Genomic DNA, 24848 nt, shown 5'->3' with positions numbered 1-24848 from the left:
TCTTCTTCTTCTTATTATTATTATTATTATTATTATTACTTGCTAAGCTACAACCCTAGTTGGAATAGTAGGCGTAAACCTACATAACTTGACTGATATGGCGCCAAGTTCTTTAGTCAGGTGTCCTAAATAATGTATCTAGATTTAAATGTTAATTTTTTACTTTGATGTTTCATTGGAGATGATGAATGGAAAAGTTTTGATTTAAAAGTTCAAGATAACGACGACTGGCGAAATCTAACTGAGACCCTTTGCGTCAATAGGCGTAGGAGATAATGATGTTTCATTAGCCTATCTCTTTGATGCAACATTTCTAACGGTTTTTTTTTTTTTTTTTTGCTATTATCTAAGATTGATTTTCATGTTTTAGTGTCACTTAGAGAGAGAGAGAGAGAGAGAGAGAGAGAGAGAGAGAGGGGCGGGGGGGGGGGTGTTGCATAGGCTGTATGATACAATTTCGAATTTGACCCTATATATATATATATATATATACAGTATATATAAAACTTCATTGATACCTAAAATTACACTGATAATTGTTCACCGTATCAAAATATAGGCCCAAGCTAGAAGTTCATAAAAAATGTTTTGGTGTGTGTGCGATCGCACATGTGTCCTCTTTTGCAATGATAGTAGACCTATTTATAAATTTGCATAATAGTTTTAATATGGGTTTTGACATGTTTCTTGTTTATTTCTATTTTCGAGAAGGAATATTCATAGTTAGGCCTATGAATGAAAGAGCTATATGGCACAAAAATTATAAATGAGTGTATATATTACTTCCCAGCTATTTTTATTTTATGTTATCACCCTATGACCATCTACATACGAAAGAATTAGTCATTCTTCCTAATTATTACAAAAAAAATTATGTATATGCAGTTATTTTGCCAGTGTAAGCTATGCCTATTAGCCTACTGCACTAGTAGGGCACCTAAAATTTGCTATCTTACCATAGTCATTAAGAACGTTTGAAAATGAATGACATTACGAAAGATTCTTTATCGAAAATTCATCGGCGTCAATAATCCATAATGTGGTGATGGAAGGTGGACAAACAAAAACAACTAAATTACTCGACAAAATACTGCTACACCAATCCACAACTAACCAAGGGGGTAATGCTGTATAGTTCCAACGGTAATAACACTCTAGAAGTGCAGACGCTGCACATTTCGTGTACAAATTTAATCTCCTGCGGGAATTTCGACCATTCTGATGTGAGAGGGAGGAGGAGGGGGTACAGGGAGAGGGAGGAGGAGGACGTTAGCGATAAGTATAGTTCCGAAGAGAAAGTGGTCATTAAGACCACATGGTGGTCTCTGCAGAACGCGCGGGAAATTTCACTGCCATATAACTCAAGTCATTTGGGAACACTTTCTATTTTTTCCGGCGCAAGACGCGGTGCTAAAGTCTCACTCATTTCTGTGAACATTTATGATAAGAATTATGACGATATAAAAGTTAGCAAACAATCGTCAACCCGTCAACTTCGTGTGGTTATTAACCACGTATAATCTGTTGACATATTTTGTATTATCAACAATTCTCATAACGCAATGCTGGCAAGGATAATTTAGCGCTCAGCGCCAAATGTGCTTGCACTATAAACGATTCAATTATCTTTTTAGGTGAATGTTATTATTCCAAAGTATTAATAACCGCATTGCGGATTGTAGTGGCCTGTTGAAACGGGTCCCTGCCAAGCGATCACGGGACTGGGGTTCGAGTTCCGCTGAAACTCGATAGTTTCTTGTAGTGTCTGCAACCTCACTACCCTTGTGAGATAAGGATGGAGTGTTTTGGGAAAGTATATGTCTACCTGCTGAGTCATCAGCAGTCATTGCCTGACCCTTCTTGCCTGACCCTTCCTGGTCCTAGCTTGGTTGGAGATGGGGTATTGCCACAGTCCCTTGCCTCTGCCATTCATAAGTGGCCTTTGAAATATTGCTCTTAACTTTTTTTTCCAGTATTATACACATTTCATTAGCTTATGTATAATCATTCATTCTCTCCGCATACACGAACCGTCTCAGAATACTTTTATTCAGTCATTACTAACAATACCCTTTTACCACTTTGTCTATAGGTCTCATCCTTTAAAAAATAATATTCTTAGGATAAGCTACAAGTTTCTACCCTCTCCCCGCCCCTTTTGTTTTTTGCACATAGCCAGCAACATTCTGTTCTGTGACACATCAGACTATAGTGAGCTCGGTATTAATCTATGGCATGAGTCATGGTATGACAATGAAACAATCTCCAATAGATTTAGTAGATTTGAGAATAAAGCCCTCGGAAGGATATCGGGAGTTAAATGGCAGGGCAGGATTAGAAATGAAACTATAAGAGAGATTACTCGAGTGCCATATGTGGATGAGATCATGATGAGGGATAGATGGGGGTGGTTTGGGCATGCTCTTCGCACTCCCCAAGAGAGATTAGTTCACCAAACTTTTAACTTGGCTATACAAGGCACTAGAAGAATTGGAAGACCCACGCCTACATGGCTAAGGACTATGAAGCGCGAAGTATGAGATGATGAATGGAGAAGTATTGAATTAAGAACTCATGACAGAGGCGATTGGCGTAATCTAACCGAGGCCCTTTGCGTCAATAGGCGTAGGAGGAGATGATGATGATGATTTACTCCCAAGTCAAGTGTACCTTTGTGATTCCACAGTTTCCATTCTATTTCCTGGTGTGGAAATGGAAGCAACGTACGCCTTGAAGCGTCACTCTGCTAATAAAGCCATTACTTCCAAAGCTGGGTTCCCAGTTAGAGACAGTACTCTCACTTTTCATTCATGGTTACTTAATTTTAGTTTTCTATAGTTTCTCTACATTTTTGTACACATTAGTAAATATTTTCTATACTCTCGTTGTTTAGTATACCGTCGTCACTGTTCGTTAGCGCCTGGTGTTTGAACATCTGTTATAGATGAAGCAATCGAATATTCTAGTGTATTTTTTTTTCTTTTTTTTTTTTATCAAATGTACTTGACGTGTTCAAACACAATATCATGGTACAATAATGAGTAGATATTTATATTTCATTGTGTTAGAGAGTTAAATAGTCTGATGTGGTTTGAAATTGATGTTATTTCAAAACTAGGCTACGCAAATCTTTAACATAGTTCGTTGGCCATATTATTCGATGATTGGTGAGCTGTCTTCCTGAATAAAAAAAAAAAAAGAAGAAGTCCGTTTTTATCTTGGACACCGATAAAGGTGATGAACTGTGAATTAATTACCAATAATTGGATAAAAATCCCTAACATCGCAAGAGGGTCTGCCCCTCTCTATTATTCTTTTCCTGTACTTCTCTTTCTCCCTTTTTCCTTAATCTTTCCCGTCCCGAGTACTGGCCTTCAGGCTAAAAACTGGATTTTATCCAGGGGTACTCCTCGTTTCCCCATATTTCCCACTTCCCTATCCTTATCCTTATTATTAGTAATATGGATAGACTAAAAATAGCAATGCCTGTGCTATTGTCAATCGTATAAACATACACATAAACACATATATATGTAGGCTATACACACACACACACACACACACACACACACACACACACACACATATATATATATATATATATATATATATATATATATATATATATATATATATATATATATATATATATATATATATATATATATATATGATTTCGCATGGTTAAGTCCTGAGACCCAGATGCATTTGTTTTTTTTAAATTCTGGCCCAATGATTGTTAGATTTACAAATAACATACTGCAAGTCCGTGTGTCGTACACAAGGTAAGGCAATCTATACAGACAGACAGACAGTGTAAGGATGTTACATGAATGGTTTTACATTCGTTACTAATTTCGTACTAAGGCAAAATAAAATAGTTTGCAGCTTTAGTAAAAACCCATTTTTTTCATGACCATCCCCTTGGGTAGGCAGTGACTAGTCAAAAGGCTGTAGACATTGCAATAACAACGTTACACGTGATGGTTTGGAAGTATTTAATAGTACTTGAGGTTCAAATTTCCATCAAATGCTTTGATGTTGAACAGGTAGATATAAGTCTCTTTTCGTAGTGTATTTTTGAAAGATCTATTTTAATGTTGTTACTGTTCTAAAATGTTTTTACTTTAATTGCTCATTACTCTTGTATTTTATTTATTACCTTATTTCCTTTCCTCACCGGGTTATTTTCCCTGTTGGAGCCCTTGAGCTTATAGCATCCTGCTTTCACAAGTAGGGTTGTAGCTTAGTTAATAATAATAATAATAATAATAATAATAATAATAATAATAATAATAATAATAATAATAATAATAATAATAATAATTTCTTATAGAAATGAAATGAGTGCCAATTATTTATACATAATTGGAGATTAAAAACGAATTGAAAGAGAAGTTTGAAATAGATTAGTCTCAATTTCTCTACTTTTATCCTACAAAAGTGTAATAGTGTTATAATAGCAAAAAATAGAGAAAATGGAGACATTTTAGAAATTAATAAGAAGGCTATATATTGAGGGCACAGACAGGAATCAGATTTTAACGAGTGTGTTTAGAATAATATAAAGAAGCTCTGTATATATTTCAGTTGGTATAGCGCCTTCAAACAGGCTTTATAGAGTGAACTGTTAGTAGCATACACTGTTTGTGAAGCTTATGTAAAAAAAAAAAACATAGGATATTATAAAAAGAAAGTGAGGGCCGTTATAACGTCACAAACGTCTTATTACTACTACCGCCGTAAAAGTACACCACTGTTGTCAGCGACAGCGTTACAAATGCTATTATCTAACACTGGAGTCCCGGTATTTTAAGGTAACTTCCTAAAATTAGTATTATTTATGGAAAGAACTTAGTTTTGATAATGCCAGTTTCTATTTTAGATTTTCATATCCTCACTGATTAGTGGCAATGATCAATAAACTGTTCATACCCTCATGCGAGAATTTACACCGGTAGGGGTCTTCGCTGTTTGCATAATTATATTCTTATACTCCACTTCCGTTCTTGCTGAGAGAGAGAGAGAGAGAGAGAGAGAGAGAGAGAGAGAGAGAAACTTCCAACTTTTACCTAATGACATTTTAGGGGCTTACCCGCGATGTATGTATGATAGCGACCACCTGTATGTATTATTATGTCTAACTTAGAATACTGAAGTGTAAGGGGGCCGTTACCCCCCCCCCCCTGTTAGGTAAGTAGGTTGTAGGTTAGGGTAGGGGGGAAAGTTTATGTTAGTTGTTTTCCATTTTTAATCAACGCATGAGGAACTGGCCGCTGTTATACAAAGGCTCCTCTTACCCTAGATGCACTAGTTTCATTTTAGAACAGTGCAATATTAGTTAGGACCTTGGAACTCGCATCATTGAAGAGATCGTTGCAATTACACTATTTTGAATCCCTTATGCTACTGGCAGGAACCTCTATTAACAAAGTTACAGATTTTAATTAAAGATTCTCGTTTTGCTCCTTTTGTTTTAGCATAGGCCACAGGAGACTCCACAGGAGACTGATAGGTGAAGCTTCTGTCATAAGTTTGAACAGGATAAAGGGCCCAAGTTTTTATATTCTGAAATTCTTTTTTATTTGAGGGTGTATGTATGATGATGACCATGCCCCATAACTCCCCATTTTCAACCCTACTGCTAAGTATATGACAGTCTAAGTACAGTCACAGTGGGGCCTAATGTTAGGTAAGTAGGTAAGGACACAGCTTACAGGTTAAGTTAGGTGGGGAAGTTTATTTTGGGTGATATTCGGTTTCATTGTAGTGTATTACAGGGCAATGTAACCTAGGAAAACAACTACTTTTTCTTATAGAAAAAATTACGCTCTCTTAGAAAATGACACTCGTTCCCGTCGCAAATGAATAGTTTCAGAAATATATATACATCTATATCCTCCAATAATGGGGGACCCCCAGTGGGAACTCGGGGTTTTGGGTGGGGAAAACATACTTTGGAATCGATATATAAACGTAAAACAAGCCTTTTCTTCTCTATACATTACCTTTTTGAAATTATAATAACCGGAGGAAAATACAAAACAGTATATCTGGATAAACTTTGGAGGTGCCGTTACAAAGATTGTGCCATGAAAAAATACAGTAACCAGTGCTGCCAACGTCCGATGTAGATCAAATGTTATTTTGTGACCTGTCATACTACTAGGCTAGGTTAGGTGGGTTTGTTAGGTTCTGTGCCCTTTTTGTACTTTTTATATATTGAGTAAAACTTATATGGAGAAATTATTTAAAATACATATGGAAATATCTATCATTACTATCTTTAGTAATGTCAGCGTGCCGTTGGTAACTCTGTGTACCATACGTCAACGTTGGTAACACTGTGTATTATTGGTAACGTTGCTAATGTTATCGTTCGTTCGTAAGAGAAGTGACTCCGTGCAAGTCAAAGTTATCCGAATTGGTTGATCTGTTTGTTTCCGATTGAAATGAACATCAAATTCGGTTAATTCACGTTATTTACTATAGGAAAACAATTATATATCGTTTCCCCAGTATGTTTTCCCCACCCAAAACCCCGAGTTCCCACTGGGGGTCCCCCATTATTGTAGGATATAGTTGTATATATATTTCTGAAACTATTCATTTGCGACGGAAACGAGTGTCATTTTTGAAGAGAGCGTAATTTTTTCTATAAGAAACAGTAGTTTTTTTCCTAGGTTACATTGCCCTGTAATTCACTACAAAAATACCTGATATTCTATGTACGCAGGAGGTCCTGTCCATTGTTATGCAAAGGCTCCTTTGTTTTCAATATTGGAATATACTGTACAGTATGATTATAAATCTTATTTTATACGGTATATCCTATTAGTAATGAAAGGTTCGGGTAAAAACGTGTGTTTGATATATTTTGCCTGATAATGGGAAATGAAAGCCAAAATCCATGTTCGAACAGAGGCTTGATCGCAAAGCTACAATTTTAAATATTTAACTTAGCCGGTGAATATATAATAGCTGCAACTCTGCGGCTCGACAGACAACATACTCAAAAAACTCGCGAGCGATCGCTATGCAGGTTGCGGGTGTGCCCACCAGCGCCAACTGTCGGCCAGATACCACTCTTGTATGTAAACAAAACCTTCACTTCTTCTCTGTCGACGTTGACGACAAGACGTATTTATACTCGCTGTAGAACCTGGAGTTTTCCCATCATATTTGGTGAAGTACTTTATTTTGGTTTGAGCTTTCGCAGTACAGGTGTTTTTCCTCAACATAAACTCTTGAACTCTTTATTGAATCGGATTATTTGTTGATGACTTGGATTGTTTTTGGAATTTTCTTTGACTAATTCAAAATGGCTGACCCTTCTCAAGTACCTAGATTTCGAAAGTGTAATGCTAGGGACTGTAATAGGCGTCTTCCAAAGGCTTCTCTCGACCCTCATACTGTTTGTTCCAATTGTCGGGGTAAAACCTGTCAATTGGGAGATCGGTGTGAGGAATGCGTGGGCCTTTCGGAATTCGATTGGCTCCAATATGATAAGTATACACGCAGACTAGAGAGAGATAGGGTAAGGAGAAGTTCATCTAGGTCCGTAGATTTTTCCTCTCCACATGCCCCTGAACCTAATCCTTCCCCTGTAGTGGTTGTTCCTAACCCCCCTTCTAGCACTCAGGAACCGTCTATGCAAGACATGTTACGTGCTATTCATGCCTTGGGGGAGAGAGTTGAAGCGTTAGCAAGTGACCGTAATCAACTCATGGCTGACGTGAAGGAACTTAAGTGCCATAGTGCCACGGCGGAAAGTGGGAAAGTGATTAGTGAGCAAAGTGTTGTGAACAGTGTTGCGACCGAGGGTTCGTCTGTTCGTGCCTGTCGTTCACCTAGTCCGGGACCTCTTGCAAGCTCCCAAGCCCAGGGGAGAAGCAATGTCGTACGACTTATGGGTTCGAGAGGCCTTGATCAGCGAACAGACGTTCCCTCTAAGGTATCAGGCGTATCTCGTCAAGATCGCCCCTACCATAAGACGAGAGAGCCCATTTTTACCTCGTCTTCCGAAGGCTTTTCACGCAAGAAACCATGGAGCAAGGTTTCTAGGCCTCTGAAACGCAAGTCGGTCCCTTCAGGACAGGTCCAACGTCCTGGATGTAGTCATTGGGACAGTTCGGACCCGTTGCTGTCATCGGATGACTGCTCGCCGCCTAAGCAAGGCAAAGTTGTGCCGTCTCAGGCGCTAACCCCGTCTGTTACCGCACCCGTTACCGTAGACCCTAAATGGGTTATACTGCAGGACATGCAGTCTAAGCTTGCGTCCCTTATGGAAGACTACAACGCAGAGAAGGTTTCCGTTGAACCTAGCCGTTTATCTCATGGAGATCCTGGCCTTCAGCCACCCAAGCGTTCTGTTGTGCGTCCTGTTGACGTTGGTGTAGCCATCTCACGTCAACCAGTTGGGGTTGTACCACACCCGATGCGGTCTCGTGTGGATTTTCAGCCGCATGTGGACGTTAGGCAACTCGCTGATGCGCCTGGTGACGTTCAGGACGTTCGCCAACCATCAGAGTTGACTTGTTATGACGCGGTGCGTCAACCTCCGCAACCTAGAGTTGTTTTGACTGCACAACCCAGGCGGTCTAAGCAGTCTCGGGTGGACGCTGTGCATCCTCACGCACCTGTTGTTGTTGACAGTTCCCAGACTGTTCAGCAGTTTCAGGACGCTGCGTCCTGCTCCGCCACTTATGCACCAGTGCGGGCGGACGCTGCGTGTCAAGCATTGCCAACCCCTTTGCTTGTTTCTCATCAGTTGTCAGATGAGGACGTTGCTGACCCTCAGCCTGAGGATCATCCTTCAGATATTGATGAGCCTAGAGCAGTTCCGCCATCTATGGACTTTAAAAAAGTCATGCTCATTTTTAAAGAGTTGTTTCCTGAACACTTTGTCTCTGTGGCTCCTCGTTCGCCGCCGTCTGAGTTTGTTTTAGGCGTACCTGCTGCCATGCCAGCCTTTACAAAACTCGTTCTCTCTCGCTCATCCAAGAGAGCTTTACGGCTGTTAGGCGATTGGTTGGAAACCAAGAGGAGTTTAGGGAAGACGGCCTTTGCCTTCCCCCCATCTAATCTCTCATCTAGATCGAGCGTCTGGTATGCCACGGGAGAAGTTCTCGGCTTGGGAGTTCCTGCCTCTGCCCAGGGCGACTTCTCAAGTCTTGTAGACTCTCCCCGCCGCCTAGCCATGAGACGCTCGAAGATTAGTTGGTCATCCTCAGACCTTGACCATCTACTTAAAGGCATCTTTAGGGCTTTTGAAGTTTTCAACTTCCTTGACTGGTGTTTGGGAGCCTTGAGTAGGAAAATCTCATCAGCCGATAGAGATGTCTCCTTACTCATTATGTCCTGCATGGATAAGGCCATCCGCGATGGATCCAATGAGCTCTCCTCCTCGTTTACGTCAGGAGTCCTAAAGAAACGAGAGTCTCTGTGCTCTTTTCTGTCGGCAGGAGTGACGCCCTGTCAACGATCTGAGCTACTCTTTGCCCCTTTGTCTAAGTTCTTGTTTCCTGAACTTTTAGTTAAGGAAATAGCGTTGTCTCTAGTGCAGAAGGACACCCATGACTTGGTTGCGTCCTCGGCTCGCAAAGGGACCCCTTCGTCTGCCTTGTCTGCTAGACCTAGGATAGACACTCCAGCGTCCAGGTTTATTCCGCCCTTTCGGGGCAGAGCCCCCAGCAGGGGAAGTACTCGTGCCGAAGGGAAGAGAGGAAAGAGGAAAGGAGCCAAGTCCTCGCGTGGCAGAGTCTGACTGCCCGCAGCTTCAGACAGCAGTAGGTGCCAGACTCAAGAACTTCTGGCAAGCCTGGGAGAAGAGAGGCGCAGATCAACAGTCTGTGAGGTTGCTCAGAGAGGGGTACAAAATCCCATTTGTACGCAAACCTCCTCTAGCGACGTCCCCCATCGATCTCTCTCCCAGGTACCGAGAGGAAGCAAAGAGACAAGCCCTGAAACTAGAAGTGTCTCTTTTGCTAGAGAAGGGAGCGGTGGTCAAAGTCTCGGACCTTCAATCACCGGGGTTTTACAACCGTCTCTTCCTAGTAGCGAAGAAGACAGGAGGTTGGAGACCGGTGCTAGACATCAGTGCTCTGAATGTCTTTGTCACAAAGACAAATTTCACCATGGAGATCATGAAGTCAGTCTTAGCAGCGGTCAGAAAGGGAGACTGGATGGTCTCTCTCGACCTAAGAGACGCTTACTTCCACATCCCCATTCACTCAGATTCCCAACCTTTTCTGAGATTTGTGTTCGACAATGTGGTGTATCAGTTTTGGGCCCTGTGCTTTGGCCTAAGTCCTGCTCCTCTCGTGTTTACGAGGCTTATGAGGAATGTGGCAAAATTCCTCCATTTATCGGGTATCCGAGCCTCCCTTTATTTGGACGACTGGCTTCTCAGAGCCTCTTCCAGTCATCGCTGTCTGAAGGATCTCAATTGGACTTTAGATCTGACCAAGGAATTGGGACTTCTGGTCAACTTGGAAAAGTCCCAGCTGATCCCATCCCAAACTATTCTGTATTTAGGGATGGAGATTCGCAGTCCAGTTTTTCGGGCTTTTCCGTCGGCCCCCAGAATAGATCAAGCCCTGCTCGTAATCCAAAGGATGTTGAAGAGAGAACGTTGCTCGGTCAGGAATTGGATGAGTCTAGTAGGAACTCTATCATCCCTGGAGCAGTTTGTCTCGCTAGGAAGGCTACACCTCCGACCTCTACATTCCATCTAGCTTTTCACTGGAAAAAGGACAAGACGCTAGAGGCGGTCTCGATCCCGATTTCCGAAACAGTAAAGACTTGCCTGAATTGGTGGAAAGACAATATCAGTCTACGAGAGGGACTTCCCCTAGCAGTTCAGAAACCAAACCACGTTCTCTTCTCAGACGCATCGGATTTGGGTTGGGGTGCGACACTGGACGGTCGGGAATGTTCAGGTCTGTGGACCTCAAGTCAGAGGAGCATGCATATCAACGGCAAGGAGCTTTTGGCAGTTCACCTGGCCTTGATAAGCTTCGAGAGTCTCCTTCGAGACAAAGTGGTGGAGGTCAACTCGGACAACACCACAGCCTTGGCGTACATTTCCAAACAAGGAGGTACCCACTCCCTGACACTGTACGAGATCGCAAGGGACCTGCTCATCTGGTCAAGAGATCGAGGCATCTCTCTGGTAACGAGGTTCATCCAGGGCGACTTGAACGTTCTAGCAGATTGTCTCAGTCGGAAAGGTCAGGTAATTCCAACCGAATGGACCCTCCACAAGGATGTGTGCAAGAGGCTTTGGGCGACTTGGGGTCAACCCACCATAGACCTCTTTGCAACCTCGATGACCAAGAGGCTTCCAATCTATTGCTCTCCAGTCCCAGACCCAGCAGCAATACATATAGATGCCTTTCTCCTAGATTGGTCTCACCTAGACCTATACGCATTCCCACCATTCAAGATTGTCAACAAGGTACTGCAGAAATTCGCCTCTCACGAAGGGACAAGGTTGACGTTAGTTGCTCCCCTCTGGCCCGCGAGAGAATGGTTCACCGAGGTACTTCGATGGCTGGTAGACTTTCCAAGAAGTCTTCCTCTAAGAGTAGACCTATTACGTCAGCCACACGTAAAGAAGGTACACCAAAGCCTCCACGCTCTTCGTCTGACTGCCTTCAGACTATCGAAAGACTCTCGAGAGCTAGAGGCTTTTCGAAGGAGGCAGCCAGTGCGATTGCAAGAGCGAGGAGAGCTTCTACCATTAGAGTTTACCAATCGAAGTGGGAAATCTTCCGAGACTGGTGCAAGTCAGTATCTGTATCCTCGTCCAGTACCTCTGTAGCCCAAATCGCTGATTTTCTCTTATACCTGAGAAGAGTTCGCTCCCTTTCAGCTCCCACGATCAAGGGCTACAGGAGCATGTTGGCTTCGGTCTTCCGGCATAGAGGCTTAGATCTTTCCAACAATAAAGATCTACAAGATCTCCTTAAGTCTTTTGAGACCTTTAAGGAACGTCGTTTGGCTACACCTGGATGGAATTTAGACGTGGTCCTAAGATTCCTCATGTCAGACAGGTTTGAGCCTTTACATTCAGCCTCCCTGAAGGATCTCACTCTTAAGACTCTTTTCCTGGTGTGCTTGGCCTCGGCTAAAAGAGTCAGTGAGCTTCATGCCTTCAGCAAGAACATCGGTTTTTCGACAGAAAAAGCCACTTGTTCTCTTCAACTTGGTTTCCTAGCCAAGAATGAACTATCTTCTCGTCCTTGGCCTAAATCTTTTGATATTCCTAGCTTATCAGAGATCGTAGGCAACGAATTAGAGAGAGTATTATGCCCCGTTAGAGCTCTTAAGTTCTATTTAGCTCGTACTAAGCCTTTACGAGGTAAATCTGAAGCGTTATGGTGTTCGGTTAAGAAACCATCCTTACCTATGTCAAAGAATGCTTTGTCATATTTTATCAGATTGTTAATACGAGAAGCTCATTCACACTTGAGTGAGGAAGACCGATCTTTGCTTAAGGTTAAGACGCACGAGATTAGAGAAGCAAGTCAGTGTTCGCGTCATTTTACTTGAAAGATGTCCAGACTCTTTACGAGGACTGCTACACTCTGGGTCCATTCGTAGCAGCGAGTGCAGTAGTGGGTGAGGGTTCAACCACTACACTTCCCTAATTCCATATCCTTTTAATCTGTCTCTTGAAATGTTTTTAATATTGTTTTTATGGGTTGTTCGGAAGGCTAAGAAGCCTTTCGCATCCTGGTTGATTTGGCGGGTGGTCAAAGTCATTTCTTGAGAGCGCCTAGATTAGGGGTTTGATGAGGTCCTGTTGTATGGGTTGCAGCCCTTGATACCTCAGCTCCTGGGAGTTTGTCAGCATCCTAAGAGGATCGCTGGGCTCCATGAGGAAGACAGACTTACAAGGCAGAGTAATCGTCTAAATCAACTTCCTTACCAGGTACCTATTTATTTTGGTTTTGTTATATTGATAACTGTCAATATGAAAAAACTCTTAGCTTATACGCTGTAAACATAATTAATTCTGGTCTCTACCCACCTCCTTGGGTGTGAATCAGCTTTTTAAATATTTAACTTAGCCGGTGAATATATAAAAGCTGCAACTCTGCGGCTCGACAGAAAACACACTAAAAAAACTCGCGAGCGATCGCTATGAAGGTTGCGGGTGTGCCCACCAGCGCCAACTGTCGGCCAGATACCACTCTTGTATGTAAACAAAACCTTCAATTCTTCTCTGTCGACGTTGACGACAAGACGTATTCATACTTGCTGTAGAACCTGGAGTTTTCTTAACATATTTGGTGAAGTACTTCATTTTGGTTTGAGCTTTCGCAGTACTGTACAGGTGTTTTATCTTCAACTTAAATCTTGAACTAGTTTTGGATAGATTTAATTTTTGATGACTTTGGATTGTTTTTTGGACTTTCCTTGACTTTTAAATGGCCGACCCTTCCCTCAGTACGGAAGTGTGTTTAGGCTTTTAGCAATTATCTTATCACGTTATAAATTAATTATAGATTTTCCTCTATATATTTTATATCTCAACCGCCGTTATTAGGCCTCTTCGATTAGCTTTCCATTTATAATAAACATCAAAATAAATTTTAATGATTTGTTTATATGCGACCTTTCCTGAGAGTAGGCGGTCCTAACTTGGAAACCGAAGTTAAACAACGTTGAGCCCTTTCAATCGTAAATAGCTTTTAAAGAGCTAATGATTTAAAACTTATTAAATAAATATTTTTTAATAGATATTTTATGAAAGATTTTCTTTGAATAGTCTTCGTACTGTTTCAAAGATGAACTAACGTTTAGTTTATTTATGCTACGCAGTTTGCGCTCTATCGTTACGATAGAGAGAGAGAGTATCACGGTTTCACTTTGCAGAAAGAGTAAATCGATTCTGACGTTTTGTTCATTCTTCTTTCAAAGCTTAAATGTTTTAAATGCTATTTTAAAGGAACTTTTTAATTGAAAAACCTTTCAGTTTTTTCCTTTGGTCAAATAACCTGTTTTTTTGACGAAACGTAAGTGGGCTCTTCTCTTAGGTGCGAAATCAAGAGAGAGAGAGAGAGAGATAGAGACGGAGGGAGAGAGAGGAGAGAAAACGTTGCGATCTTTATCTCGTCCCAAGCGGGTAACGTTGTTCTCGAGTTACTCTCGTCCCTAGTCTCTGTACGGGGAGAAAGGATAAAACGTTTTTAGTTTTTTATTCTCGTCCCAAGGCAATGTACGGTGAGAGATTGAAAACGTAGTTTTGAATGAACTAGTGTTTAGTCTCTTCCCCAGCCACTGATTTTTTTATCTTAAAATATGTTTACTGTTTTTTGCTGGTATTAATGTGCTTGCATTATACGACTGATTTCGCAATTACAACCTTTTGATGAGGGTAGAATTGCGTGCTTCAGGTAGAAATCAGTTTTATTCATTCCTAATGTGAATTGTTAAAAAATTCGATTTCAGTGAAATAAGTGCAAAACAGAAAATCGTAGTGATAAAGTGATATTGCGCAAAGTGTTATCAGTGTTGCGACCGAGGGTTCGTCTGTTCGTGCCTGTCGTTCGCCTAGTCCGGGACCTCTTGCAAGCTCCCAAGCCCAGGGGAGAAGTAATGTCGTACGACTTATGGGTTCGAGAGGCCTTGATCAGCGAACAGACGTTCCCTCTATGGTTTCAGGCGTGTCTCATCAAGACCGCCCCTACCATAAGACGAGCGAGACGATTTTCTCCTCGTCATCCGAAGGCTTTTCGCATAAGAAACCTTGGAACAAGGTTTCGAGGCCCTTTAAGCGAAAGTCAGTCCTTTCAGGACAGGTCCAGCGTCCTGGTTTTAACCATTAGGACAGCTCTGACCCTATGCAGTCATCGGAAGACTGCTCGCCGCCTAACAAAAGCGTAACACAGACTCCGAGAGTCTTTTTGTAGGCAAGGTTTTGCAGTCACAGACGTTACCCTCGTCTCTTACCGCAACCATTCCCGTTGATCCTAAATGGGTTGTACGGCAAGACATGCAGAATAAGCTTGCCTCCCTTATGGAAGACTATTCTGCCGATAAGTCCGTTGAGCCTAGCCGTTTATCTCATCGAGATCCTGGCTTTCAGCCACCCTAACGTTCCTTTGTGCGTCCTGTTGACGTTGGCGTAGCCAAGTCACGTCAGTCAGATTGTTTAGAACCACACTCGATGCGGTCTCGTGTGGATTTTCAGCCACATTTGGACGTTAGGCCACTTGCTGATGCTCCTGTTGACGTTCAGGACGTTCGCTAACAATCGGAGTTGACTTGTTTTGACGCTGAGCGTCAACCTCCGCATTCTAGAGTTGTTTTGACTGCTCAGTCTAGGCGGTCAAAGCAGTCTCGAGTGGACGCTGTGCGTCCTCACGCACCTGTTGTTGTTGACAGTTCACAGACTGTCAAGCAGTTACATGACGTTGCGTCCTGGTCTCACGCACCTGTTGTTGTTGACAGTTCACAGACTGTCAAGCAGTTACATGACGTTGCGTCCTGGTCCGCTACTAATGCACCAGTGCGTGTGGACTCTGCTTGTAAAGCATTGCCACCACGGTAGGTCTCTCCCTTGCTTGAGACTCAGCTATTATCGGACAAGGTTCCTTCAGATGAGGAAGTTGCTGTTCCCCCTCCTACTGATATTCCCTTGAGGACTCTGTCAGACGGAGAGGAGCCTAAAGCTGCTTAGCCCTCTATGGACTTTAAATAAATCATGCTGATTTTTAAGGATCTTTGTCCGGATCTTTTTGTAACTGCTGCTCCTCGTTTGCCTAAATGTCAGAGCTTACACTAGGCCTAGCTACTTCGAAGCCGTTGTTTTATAAGCTAGTGCTCTCTCGCTCTTCTAAGAGAGCTTTACGTTTGCTAGGCGACTGGTTTATCACCAGGAGGAGTTTGGGGGAGACAGCCTTTGCTTTCCCTTCTTTTAAACTGGCTTATAGAGCGAGAGTCTGATATGACACGAGAGAAGTTCTCGGCTTGGGAGTTCCTGCCTCTGCCCAGATAGACTTCTCAAACCTCATAGACTCTCCCTGGCGCCTGGCCATGAGACGCTCCAAGATTTTACAGGTCGACTTCACAGCTATTTTCGAGCGTTTGAAGTTTTGCTGTACAATTATGTCATGCATAAACAAGGCTTTCAGGGATGGCTCCAATGATCTGACAGCCACGTTCTCTGCAGGAACAAGTCCCTCAGGGATGGCTCCATGATTTGGCAGCCATGTTCACTGCAGGAGTACGTAAGAGGCAAGTGCGCTCAATGTGTTCATTGTCAAGACAAACTTCATGATGAAGTCTACCAGGCTGTCTTGACAGCATTTATGGAAGGCGACTGGATGGTCTCTCTCGACCTTCAGGAGGCATACTTCCACATTCCTATACACCCGGATTCCCAACCGTTTCTGAGGTTTGTTTACAGGAATGTGGGGTACCAGTTTCGAGCCCTGTGCTTTGGCCTCAGTCCTGCGCCTCTCGTGTTTACGAGGCTCATGAGGAATGTGGCAAAATCCCTCCATCTATCGGGGATCCGAGCCTCCCTGCACTTGGACGACTGGCTTCTCAGAGCATCGTCCAGTCTTCACTGTCTGCAGGATCTACATTGGACGTTGAGTCTGGCCAGGGAGTTGGGACTTTTGATCAACCTAAAAGTCCCAACTGATCCCATCCCAGATTATTCTATATTTGGGGATGGAGATTCGCAGTCAAGCCCTGCTCGAACTCCAACTAATGCTGAAACGAAACGTTTATTCAGTCAGGAGTTGGAACAGTCTCGTAGGGACTCTCTCATCCCTGGAGCAGATTGTCTCACAAGGGAGACTACACCTTCTGCCTCTCTGGTTCCATCTAGCCTTTCACTGGAACTAGGACAAGACATTAGAGACGGTATCATTCCCAGTCTCCGAACCAGTAAAGGCATGCCTGAAATGGTGGGACAGCAATATCAGTCTGAGAGAGGGACTATCCCTAGTAGTCAAGAACCCAAACCACGTGTTGTCCTCAGACGTGTCGGATTTGGGTTGGGGTGCGACCCTGGACGGTCGGGAATGCTCGGGTCTGGGGACCTCAAGTCAGAAGAGCATGCACATCAACGGCAAGGAGCTATTAGCAGTCCACTTGGCCTTGATGATATTAGAAGGCTTCTTCGAAACTTAGTGGTAGAGGCAACTCAGACAACACCACAACTTTGGCGTACATCTCCAAGCAAGGAGGCACACACTCCTTCACGCTGCTCGAGATCGCAAGGGACCTTCTCTTATGGTCAAGAATTCGAGGCATCTCCCTGTTGACGAGATTCATCCAGGGGGACTTGAACGTCTTGGCAGACGGTCTCAGTCGGAGGGGTCAGGTGATACCCACGGAATGGACCCTCCACAATGACGTGGGCAAGAGTCTTTGGGCTACTTGGGGTCAACCCACCATAGACCTCTTTGCCTCCTCGTTGACCAAAAGGTTACCAATCTATTGCTCTCCAGTCCTAGATACAGAAGCAATCTACATAGACGCGTTTCTACTGGATTGGTCTTTTCTGGACTTATATGCATTCCCACCATTCAAGATAGTCAACAAGGTACTGCAGAAGTTCGCCTCTCACGAAGGGACAAGGTTGACGTTGGTTGCTACCCTCTGGCCCGCGAGAGAGTGGTGCACCGAGGTACTTCAATGGCTGGTAGACTTTCCAAGAAGTCTTCCTCTAACGGTAGATCTGTTACGTCAGCCCCACGTAAAGAATGTCCATCAAAGCCTCCCCGCTCTTCGTCTGACTTCCTTCAGACTATCGAAAGACTCTCAAGAGCTAGAGGCTTTTCGAAGGAGGCAGCCAGTGCGATTGCAAGAGCTAGGAGAGCTTCTACCATTAGAGTATACCAGTCGAAGTGGGAAGTCTTTCGAGACTGGTGCAAGTCAGCATCTGTGTCCTCGTCGAGTACCTCTGTAGCCCAAATCGCAGATTTTCTTTTACATCTGAGAAAGGTTCACTCCCTTTCAGCTCCCACGATTAAGGGCTACAGGAGCATGTTGGCTTCGGTCTTTCGACATAGAGGCTTAGATCTTTCCAACAATAAAGATCTCCAAGATCTCCTTAAGTCTTTCGAGACCTCTAAGGAACGTCGTTTGGCAACTCCTGGATGGAACTTAGACGTGGTCCTAAGGTTCCTCATGTCAGACAGGTTTGAGCCATTACATTCAGCCTCCCTGAAGGATCTCACCCTCAAGACACTTTTCCTAGTGTGCTTGGCTTCAGCTAAAAGGGTCAATGAACTTCATGCCTTCAGTAAGAACATCGGCTTTTCTACAGAAAAAAGCCACTTGTTCACTTCAACTTGGTTTCCTGGCCAAAAATGAACTGCCTTCTCGTCCTTGGCCTAAATCTTTTGATATTCTTTGCTTATCAGAGATCGTAGGCAACGAACTGGAAAGAGTATTATGTCCTGTTAGAGCTCTTAAGTTCGATTTAGCTCGTACTAAGTCATTACGAGGGAAATCTGAGGCATTATGGTGCTCAGTTAAGAAACCTTCATTGCCTATGTCAAAGAATGCTTTGTCATATTTTATCAGATTTTTTTAATACGAGAAGCTCATTCTCACTTGAATGAGAAAGACCGATGTTTGCTTAAGGTTAAGACGCACGAAGTTAGAGATATAGCAACCTCCGTGGCCTTCAAGCAAAATAAATCTCTGCAAAGTATTATGGACGCGACTTTTTGGAGAAGCAAGTCAGTGTTCGCTTCATTTTACTTAAAAGATGTCCAGACTCTTTACGAGGACTGCTACACACTGGGTCCATTCGTTGCAGTGAGTGCAGTAGTGGGTGAGGGTTCTACCACTACACTTCCCTAATTCCAATATCCTTTTAATCTGTCTCTTGAAATGTTTTTAATATTGTTTTATGGGTTGTTCGGAAGGCTAAGAAGCCTTTCGCATCCTGGTTGATTTGGCGGGTGGTCAAAGTCATTTCTTGAGAGCGCCCAGATTAGGGGTTTGATGAGGTCCTGTTGTATGGGTTGCAACCCTTGATACTTCAGCTCCTGGGAGTCTTTAAGCATCCTAAGAGGATCGCTGGGCTCCGTGAGGAAGACAGACTTACAAGGCAGAGTAATCGTCTAAGTCAACTTCCTTACCAGGTACCTATATATTTTGGTTTTGTTATATTGATAACTGTCAAAATGAAAAAACTCTTAGCTTATACGCTGTAAACATAATTAACTCTGGTCTCTACCCACCTCCTTGGGTGTGAATCAGCTATTATATATTCTCCGGCTAAGTTAAATATTTAAAAATGATATTTTAATTATAAAATAAATTTTTGAATATACAGTACTTACCCGGTGAATATATAAATTAAATGACCCTCCCTTCCTCCCCAATAGAGACGCAGCGGGACGAGAAGAATTGAAGGTTTTGTTTACATACAAGAGTGGTATCTGGCCGACAGTTGGCGCAGGTGGGCACACCCGCAACCTTCATAGCGATCGATCGCGAGTTTTTTGAGTGTGTTTTCTGTCGAGCCGCAGAGTTGCAGCTTTTATATATTCACCGGGTAAGTATATTCAAAAATTTATTTTATAATTAAAATATCATATTATATATTCACCGGCTAAGTTAAATATTTAAAAATTCACCCCCTCACAACGCGGTGGTCCCGGTAGGGGGTAGACTTTACCACTTTCGAGACCATTGGACCTTCGGTCTGAGGGCTCATAGCATAATCTCTAAAGGTTTGAGGTGAAAATGGCCACAAGGTCCTCCTCCTCCACCAGTGACCTTCTCCCAGAAATCCACTCCCATCCTGGAAGAGTACACCACAGGGTTACTCAAGAAGAAGCAATCAAACGGGATCGATCACTGAAGTTCCAAAGCCACCTGTTCACAATTCCGAAGAAAGGCTTGGCGGCATTGAGAGTGGACCTGGACTTGTCAAGCTAAACTCTTACATTCTCTGCGACAAGTTCCGGATGTTGACTATCTCTCAGGTACGGACCTTACTTCCCCGTAGGACCGTCACCACCTCTGTCGATCTTACCGACGACTATTATCTTGCGCCTTTAGCTCGAAACTTCTCTTCTTATCTGGGTTTCCGCCTAAGCAGGAAAGCCTTTGTGTTCAAGACATGCCCTTTGGCCTCAACATTGATCCCAGGATATTCACAAAACTAGGAGAGAGAGTGTTAGAACAACTCAGGAACCAAGAGATACAGATCATTGCTTATCTGGCCGGTTGGCTTATTTGGGCCCGGCCGGTCATAGAAGGCAACAGAGCTACGAAGGAATTATTCCAATTTCTCGACAACCTGTGATTTCGGGTCAATCTCCAAAAAATCTCGCCTGCAACCATCAGTCCGCTTAGAATGGTTAGCCATTCAGTGGGACCTTTCGAAGCACACGTTGTCTCTCCCTTCCAAAAGGTAAGAGGAATAGTTTCCAAGATCAAAAAATTTTCTCAAACACAAACAGGTGTCCGAAGAGCCTTAGAAAGTATCCTCGGACTTTTCCAATTCACTTCAGTAACAGATCTAATAAAAGCCAAACTCAAAGACATCAATCGAGTTTGGAGAAAGAGAGCTACAGTACCTATAAGAGACATGGTCTCGAAGATCCCCTCTGTCTTGAAAATGAGACTACACCCATGGTCCGAACCGAAGGACCTCTCCAAATCGGTTCCTCTACAATTCCCACCTCCACAAGTGACATTCCATACAGCCGCGTCTCTAAGTGGATGGGGGGGATTACTCCGAACATCAGATGTTTCAGGTTCTTGGTCACTCTCCATGAAACAGTCCCATATCATTGTTCTCAAAGCCATGGCAGTGTTCTTGACCCTGAAGAGAGACTCTCCTCCGAGGTCGACCCACATCAGAGTAGTGTCAGACATACAGACGCAGTACACTACGTCAACAGGGGAGGATCCAAGTCACCCAACCTGAATCAGATCCTGGTCACTATCTTCGCCTGGGCAACAGAAGAGAACTGGTTCCTGTCAGCACCTCACCTAGCGGGAGGCCAGAATGTGAGAGCGGACTCACTATCCAGGACGGATCCACTGGAGTCAGAATGGTCTCTAGACATAATTTCATTCCAGTGGATACTCAGGCTCGTTCCAGGCCTCCAGGTAGATCTATTCGCAACTCAGATGAATCACTAACTTCCTTGTTATGTGACCCCAACCCTGGACCCTCGGGCTTATGCCATGGACGCATTACCCCGGGATTGGAACCATTAGAAGAAGATTTCCCTATCTCCCCCAGGGAATCTTCTAAAAACTTTTACACAAACTACGCTCCTTCCCGGGCGCAGTGGCTTTAGTACCACCTCACTGGCCAAGAACAGTTGGTTTCCTCTCCTCCTCGAGTTGAAACTCAGTCCCATCCGGATCCCGTTCCTCAAACTGACCCGAGTATCCAAACTCACTGTGTCAGATTACTCAAGGATAGCCAAAACTCTAACTTTGTGGACTACAGGAAGTTGGCAGCTCGTAGAGATGCGAACATTGAACCGGAAACGATCTCTTCATCGAATGGGACAAAAAGGGACTCGACAATTCGCCAATATGATTCGGCCGTTAACAACTAGTAGGTCCCCTAAGAGTGCAGACCATACTCGTATGTCCCCGCATTTAGCCATCTCTTTCTTGAGGTTCCTATTTGACAAAGGCCTAACAGTTAGCACTTTAACCACCATCAAGTCAGCTTTGAAGAAGATCTACCTTGTTGGGTTCAACATTAACCTAGCTGATTCCTATTTCTCATCAACCCCAAAAACATGTGCTAGGCTTCTACCTTCGGTTCGGCCACAAAAGGACTCTTGGTCTCTGAACGGTGTTCTCAAACTTGCGATGGACACGGACAATGAATCCTGCTCTTATATCACTCTTTTTAGGAAGACTTTATTTCTAACGGCTATGGCCTCAGGTGATGGAACATCAGAACTAGCAGCTCTCACGAAACCCGGAAAACATAGATTTCCTCCCCGAAGTACTCCTTTCCAGACAAAGCTTCCCTAGCTAAAAAATGAGGATCCGCAAAATAGGTGCTCCTCTCGGAAGATTATTCTTCATCCCCAGGATTTTTCTCCGTGTACAGTCACACTCTCAAGCCCCTTTTTAGCTAGAACTGCCACCCGCTCGTCTGGCTCCTTGGTTATCAGGGAACAAGGAGGTACTATTTCCATTCACGGTATCAGGCAACAAATCCTCTACTTCATTAAACATACTAATCCGGAATCATTTCCCCAGGCTCATGATATACGGACAGTAGATGCCTCCAACAATGATTTCCAGAACAGGGACTTTGATGATTTAAAAAAAAAAAAATATACGGGTTGGAAATCCCCTATGGTTGTCAAACGCCAATATCTAAAGATCTTACAGGCCCTTAAATACCCAACGATGGCAGAGGGGAGCCTTATCTCTCCCCATTAATCTCCTCTTCTTCCTTTCTTCCATCTCTTCTCTTCTCCCTCCTACCCGCCACTCACACCACGTCGCCGCTCTCCTTGGTAGTTCGTTAGCCCTATGATATTTGCCATGTTTAATTCCTATGGTTTAACTGTTATTGTAGTTACCGTTCCTTTAATGTTTAGATATACTTAGACATGTAAGGTTTGATGCCTTTTGCGATTCGACACTCAGTTGGTTCCTTGTCGTCATTATTATTTAACCTTACGTTCCCTATGTCATTTGGCTGGTTGGTAATTGGACGATTACTTTATTATATCATAGTATTGTCGTACATGGTGATTGTATTCTCCTCATTATGTTATTAATTTATTGGGCTTGGAAGGCATTCTCTGGTACTTTTTCGCCGGCCGTCACAGGTTCGACCCAGAAAAGGGATTTTGACGAAGGAAAAATCTATTTCTGGGGAGAGACCTGTGACGCCCGGCGAAACCCTTCCCGATTATTTTTGTACGGACCCACCCTTTCCTTGCCAAGCCATATGTTCTTGCAGAAGGATGACCTAGTGAGCGCGAGTGGTGGGTGTCGGTAGGGTAACCCAACTGTATTCTCTAGGGCCTGTCACGGCCCTCCCCCTTTGATGAAGGGATTATCTAAATGGAAGACAGCCTGTGAATAGTGTTTTACAAACGCCCTTGTTAGATATACGACACCAACAAGGTGCTCGCGCGAGGGTTGTAACCTCTGCATTCCATGCTTTTAATTTTCTCTGGTATATTTGGAAGATTTATATCAGAAAAAGTACAAAGAAGGACTTTTTCGCCGGCCGTCACAGGTTCGACCCAGAATATAAATTTTTGAATATACTTACCCGGTGAATATATAAATTAAATGACCCTCCCTTCCTCCCCAATAGAGACGGAGCGGGACGAGAAGAATTGAAGGTTTTGTTTACATACAAGAGTGGTATCTGGCCGACAGTTGGCGCTGGTGGGCACACCCGCAACCTGCATAGCGATCGCTCGCGAGTTTTTTGAGTATGTTGTCTGTCGAGCCGCAGAGTTGCAGCTATTATATATTCACCGGGTAAGTATATTCAAAAATTTATTTTATAATTAAAATATCATTTCACCCCTTTGTTAAGAGTGTATTCACCCCTTTAAGTTTGTATAATTGATAATAAACTCCTCATTATGAGTAAGATTTTTGTACTGAAATACTGTAGAAAAGAGATATACAGTACTGTATATGTTATTTTGATTTGCTGTTAGAATAATTTTTTTTCAGTTTTGAGCTATTTTTACTTATTTCTTAATGAAATCATTTATTTTTATGCAGATTGCCCAAGTGAAGAATGCTAAGGGAAAAGAAAAAGCATCTTGAAACAACCCAAAATTCACCTCAGGAATGAGTCACAAGGAGCCTACATTTTCTGCATCTTTGATAGTAAGATTTGTCATAATTTGTTATATCATTAAGAATTGCTTATGGTTTATCACTAACCTACTAATTAACAATAGTCTATTTGTGCTTCATTTATTATAGATGCACCCCAAGAAAAAAGAACACAATACTATGTGTGTCTGTAACTCAAAACCACTGTTGGTACTGGGCATTACAGTTAATTCATTGTTCTCATTCCTTGCAGCCCACTAAGGCTCAGCTAGGAGGTTCATGGTAGTTCTGTTCCTTTTTGTTAATTTCTGCTGCTCCTGGTGCATATGTGTTTTTGGCTGTCTTCATTCCTTTAGGAAAAGCATAGCAGGAAAAGCCTGTTCTTCTCCTTCCTCCAGAATTTCCGGACTTTGTCTTCTACCATTCTTAACCTTGAAGTGTGAGAATTATAGAATTAAGGCGAGGAAATGCAGGGTTGCATTTTCCCCTCGTCCCTCTCTTCTGCTCCATCTTTCCTTGCAAAAAGAAGAAAAATAAGGGGCTTTGGAGGAAGTCCTATCATAAGAGCTCCTGTCAGATTTCAAGAAAGCGCAATTTTTTACAAAAGGTCAGCATTAGGGCATGTTAACCAGTGCAAATCCATACTCTTAGGTACGGCTTAGAGGTCGCTGAGTGGAATCATTTCCTTTTTTCTTTGGAGATGTGGGCTGCAATGAACTTTCCCATTTACTCACATTCAACTAAAACAAAGAACCATACATAATGTATTATATGGAAAAAATATGAAAACTTAGCATTAGCTGAATTAGAGCTGTATAAATTCTAGAAAATAAAAGGTTACAGCAGTGTGCAATACTGTACTTAGGATTGATTTTTTTTGGTTACTTCCAAAAAGTTAGTGAAAGACCTTAAGCTGTTTCATATATACTGTATATAGCATTAGTAAAAACCTTATCTGAGTCAACAACTGTGATGATTATATTGCACAAGTTAAAATAAAGAGATAGATTAGTGGCATGAAAGGTGAAGGATTAAAAAACAAGGATCATTAGATAAATAGATAA

General features: G+C 42.9%; 1 protein-coding gene across 1 annotated transcript in view; it reads left to right on the top strand.

Annotated features, from left to right (window-relative positions):
* The first annotated feature begins 4737 nt into the window (after positions 1–4737).
* LOC137644070 (mitochondrial S-adenosylmethionine carrier protein) overlaps positions 4738–24848 on the top strand; it is a 45994-nt gene continuing 25883 nt past the window's right edge. The window contains exons 1-2 of the mRNA XM_068376976.1: positions 4738–4817; positions 23728–23835. Coding sequence (XP_068233077.1) covers positions 23797–23835 — 39 coding nt within the window. The 5' untranslated portion in view covers positions 4738–4817; positions 23728–23796. The remainder of the gene's footprint in view (positions 4818–23727; positions 23836–24848) is intronic.

The sequence above is a fragment of the Palaemon carinicauda genome, chromosome 7 (genome assembly GCF_036898095.1).
Source record: "Palaemon carinicauda isolate YSFRI2023 chromosome 7, ASM3689809v2, whole genome shotgun sequence".
Lineage (NCBI taxonomy): Eukaryota > Metazoa > Arthropoda > Malacostraca > Decapoda > Palaemonidae > Palaemon > Palaemon carinicauda.
This window is presented reverse-complemented; position numbering and strand designations above follow the sequence as displayed.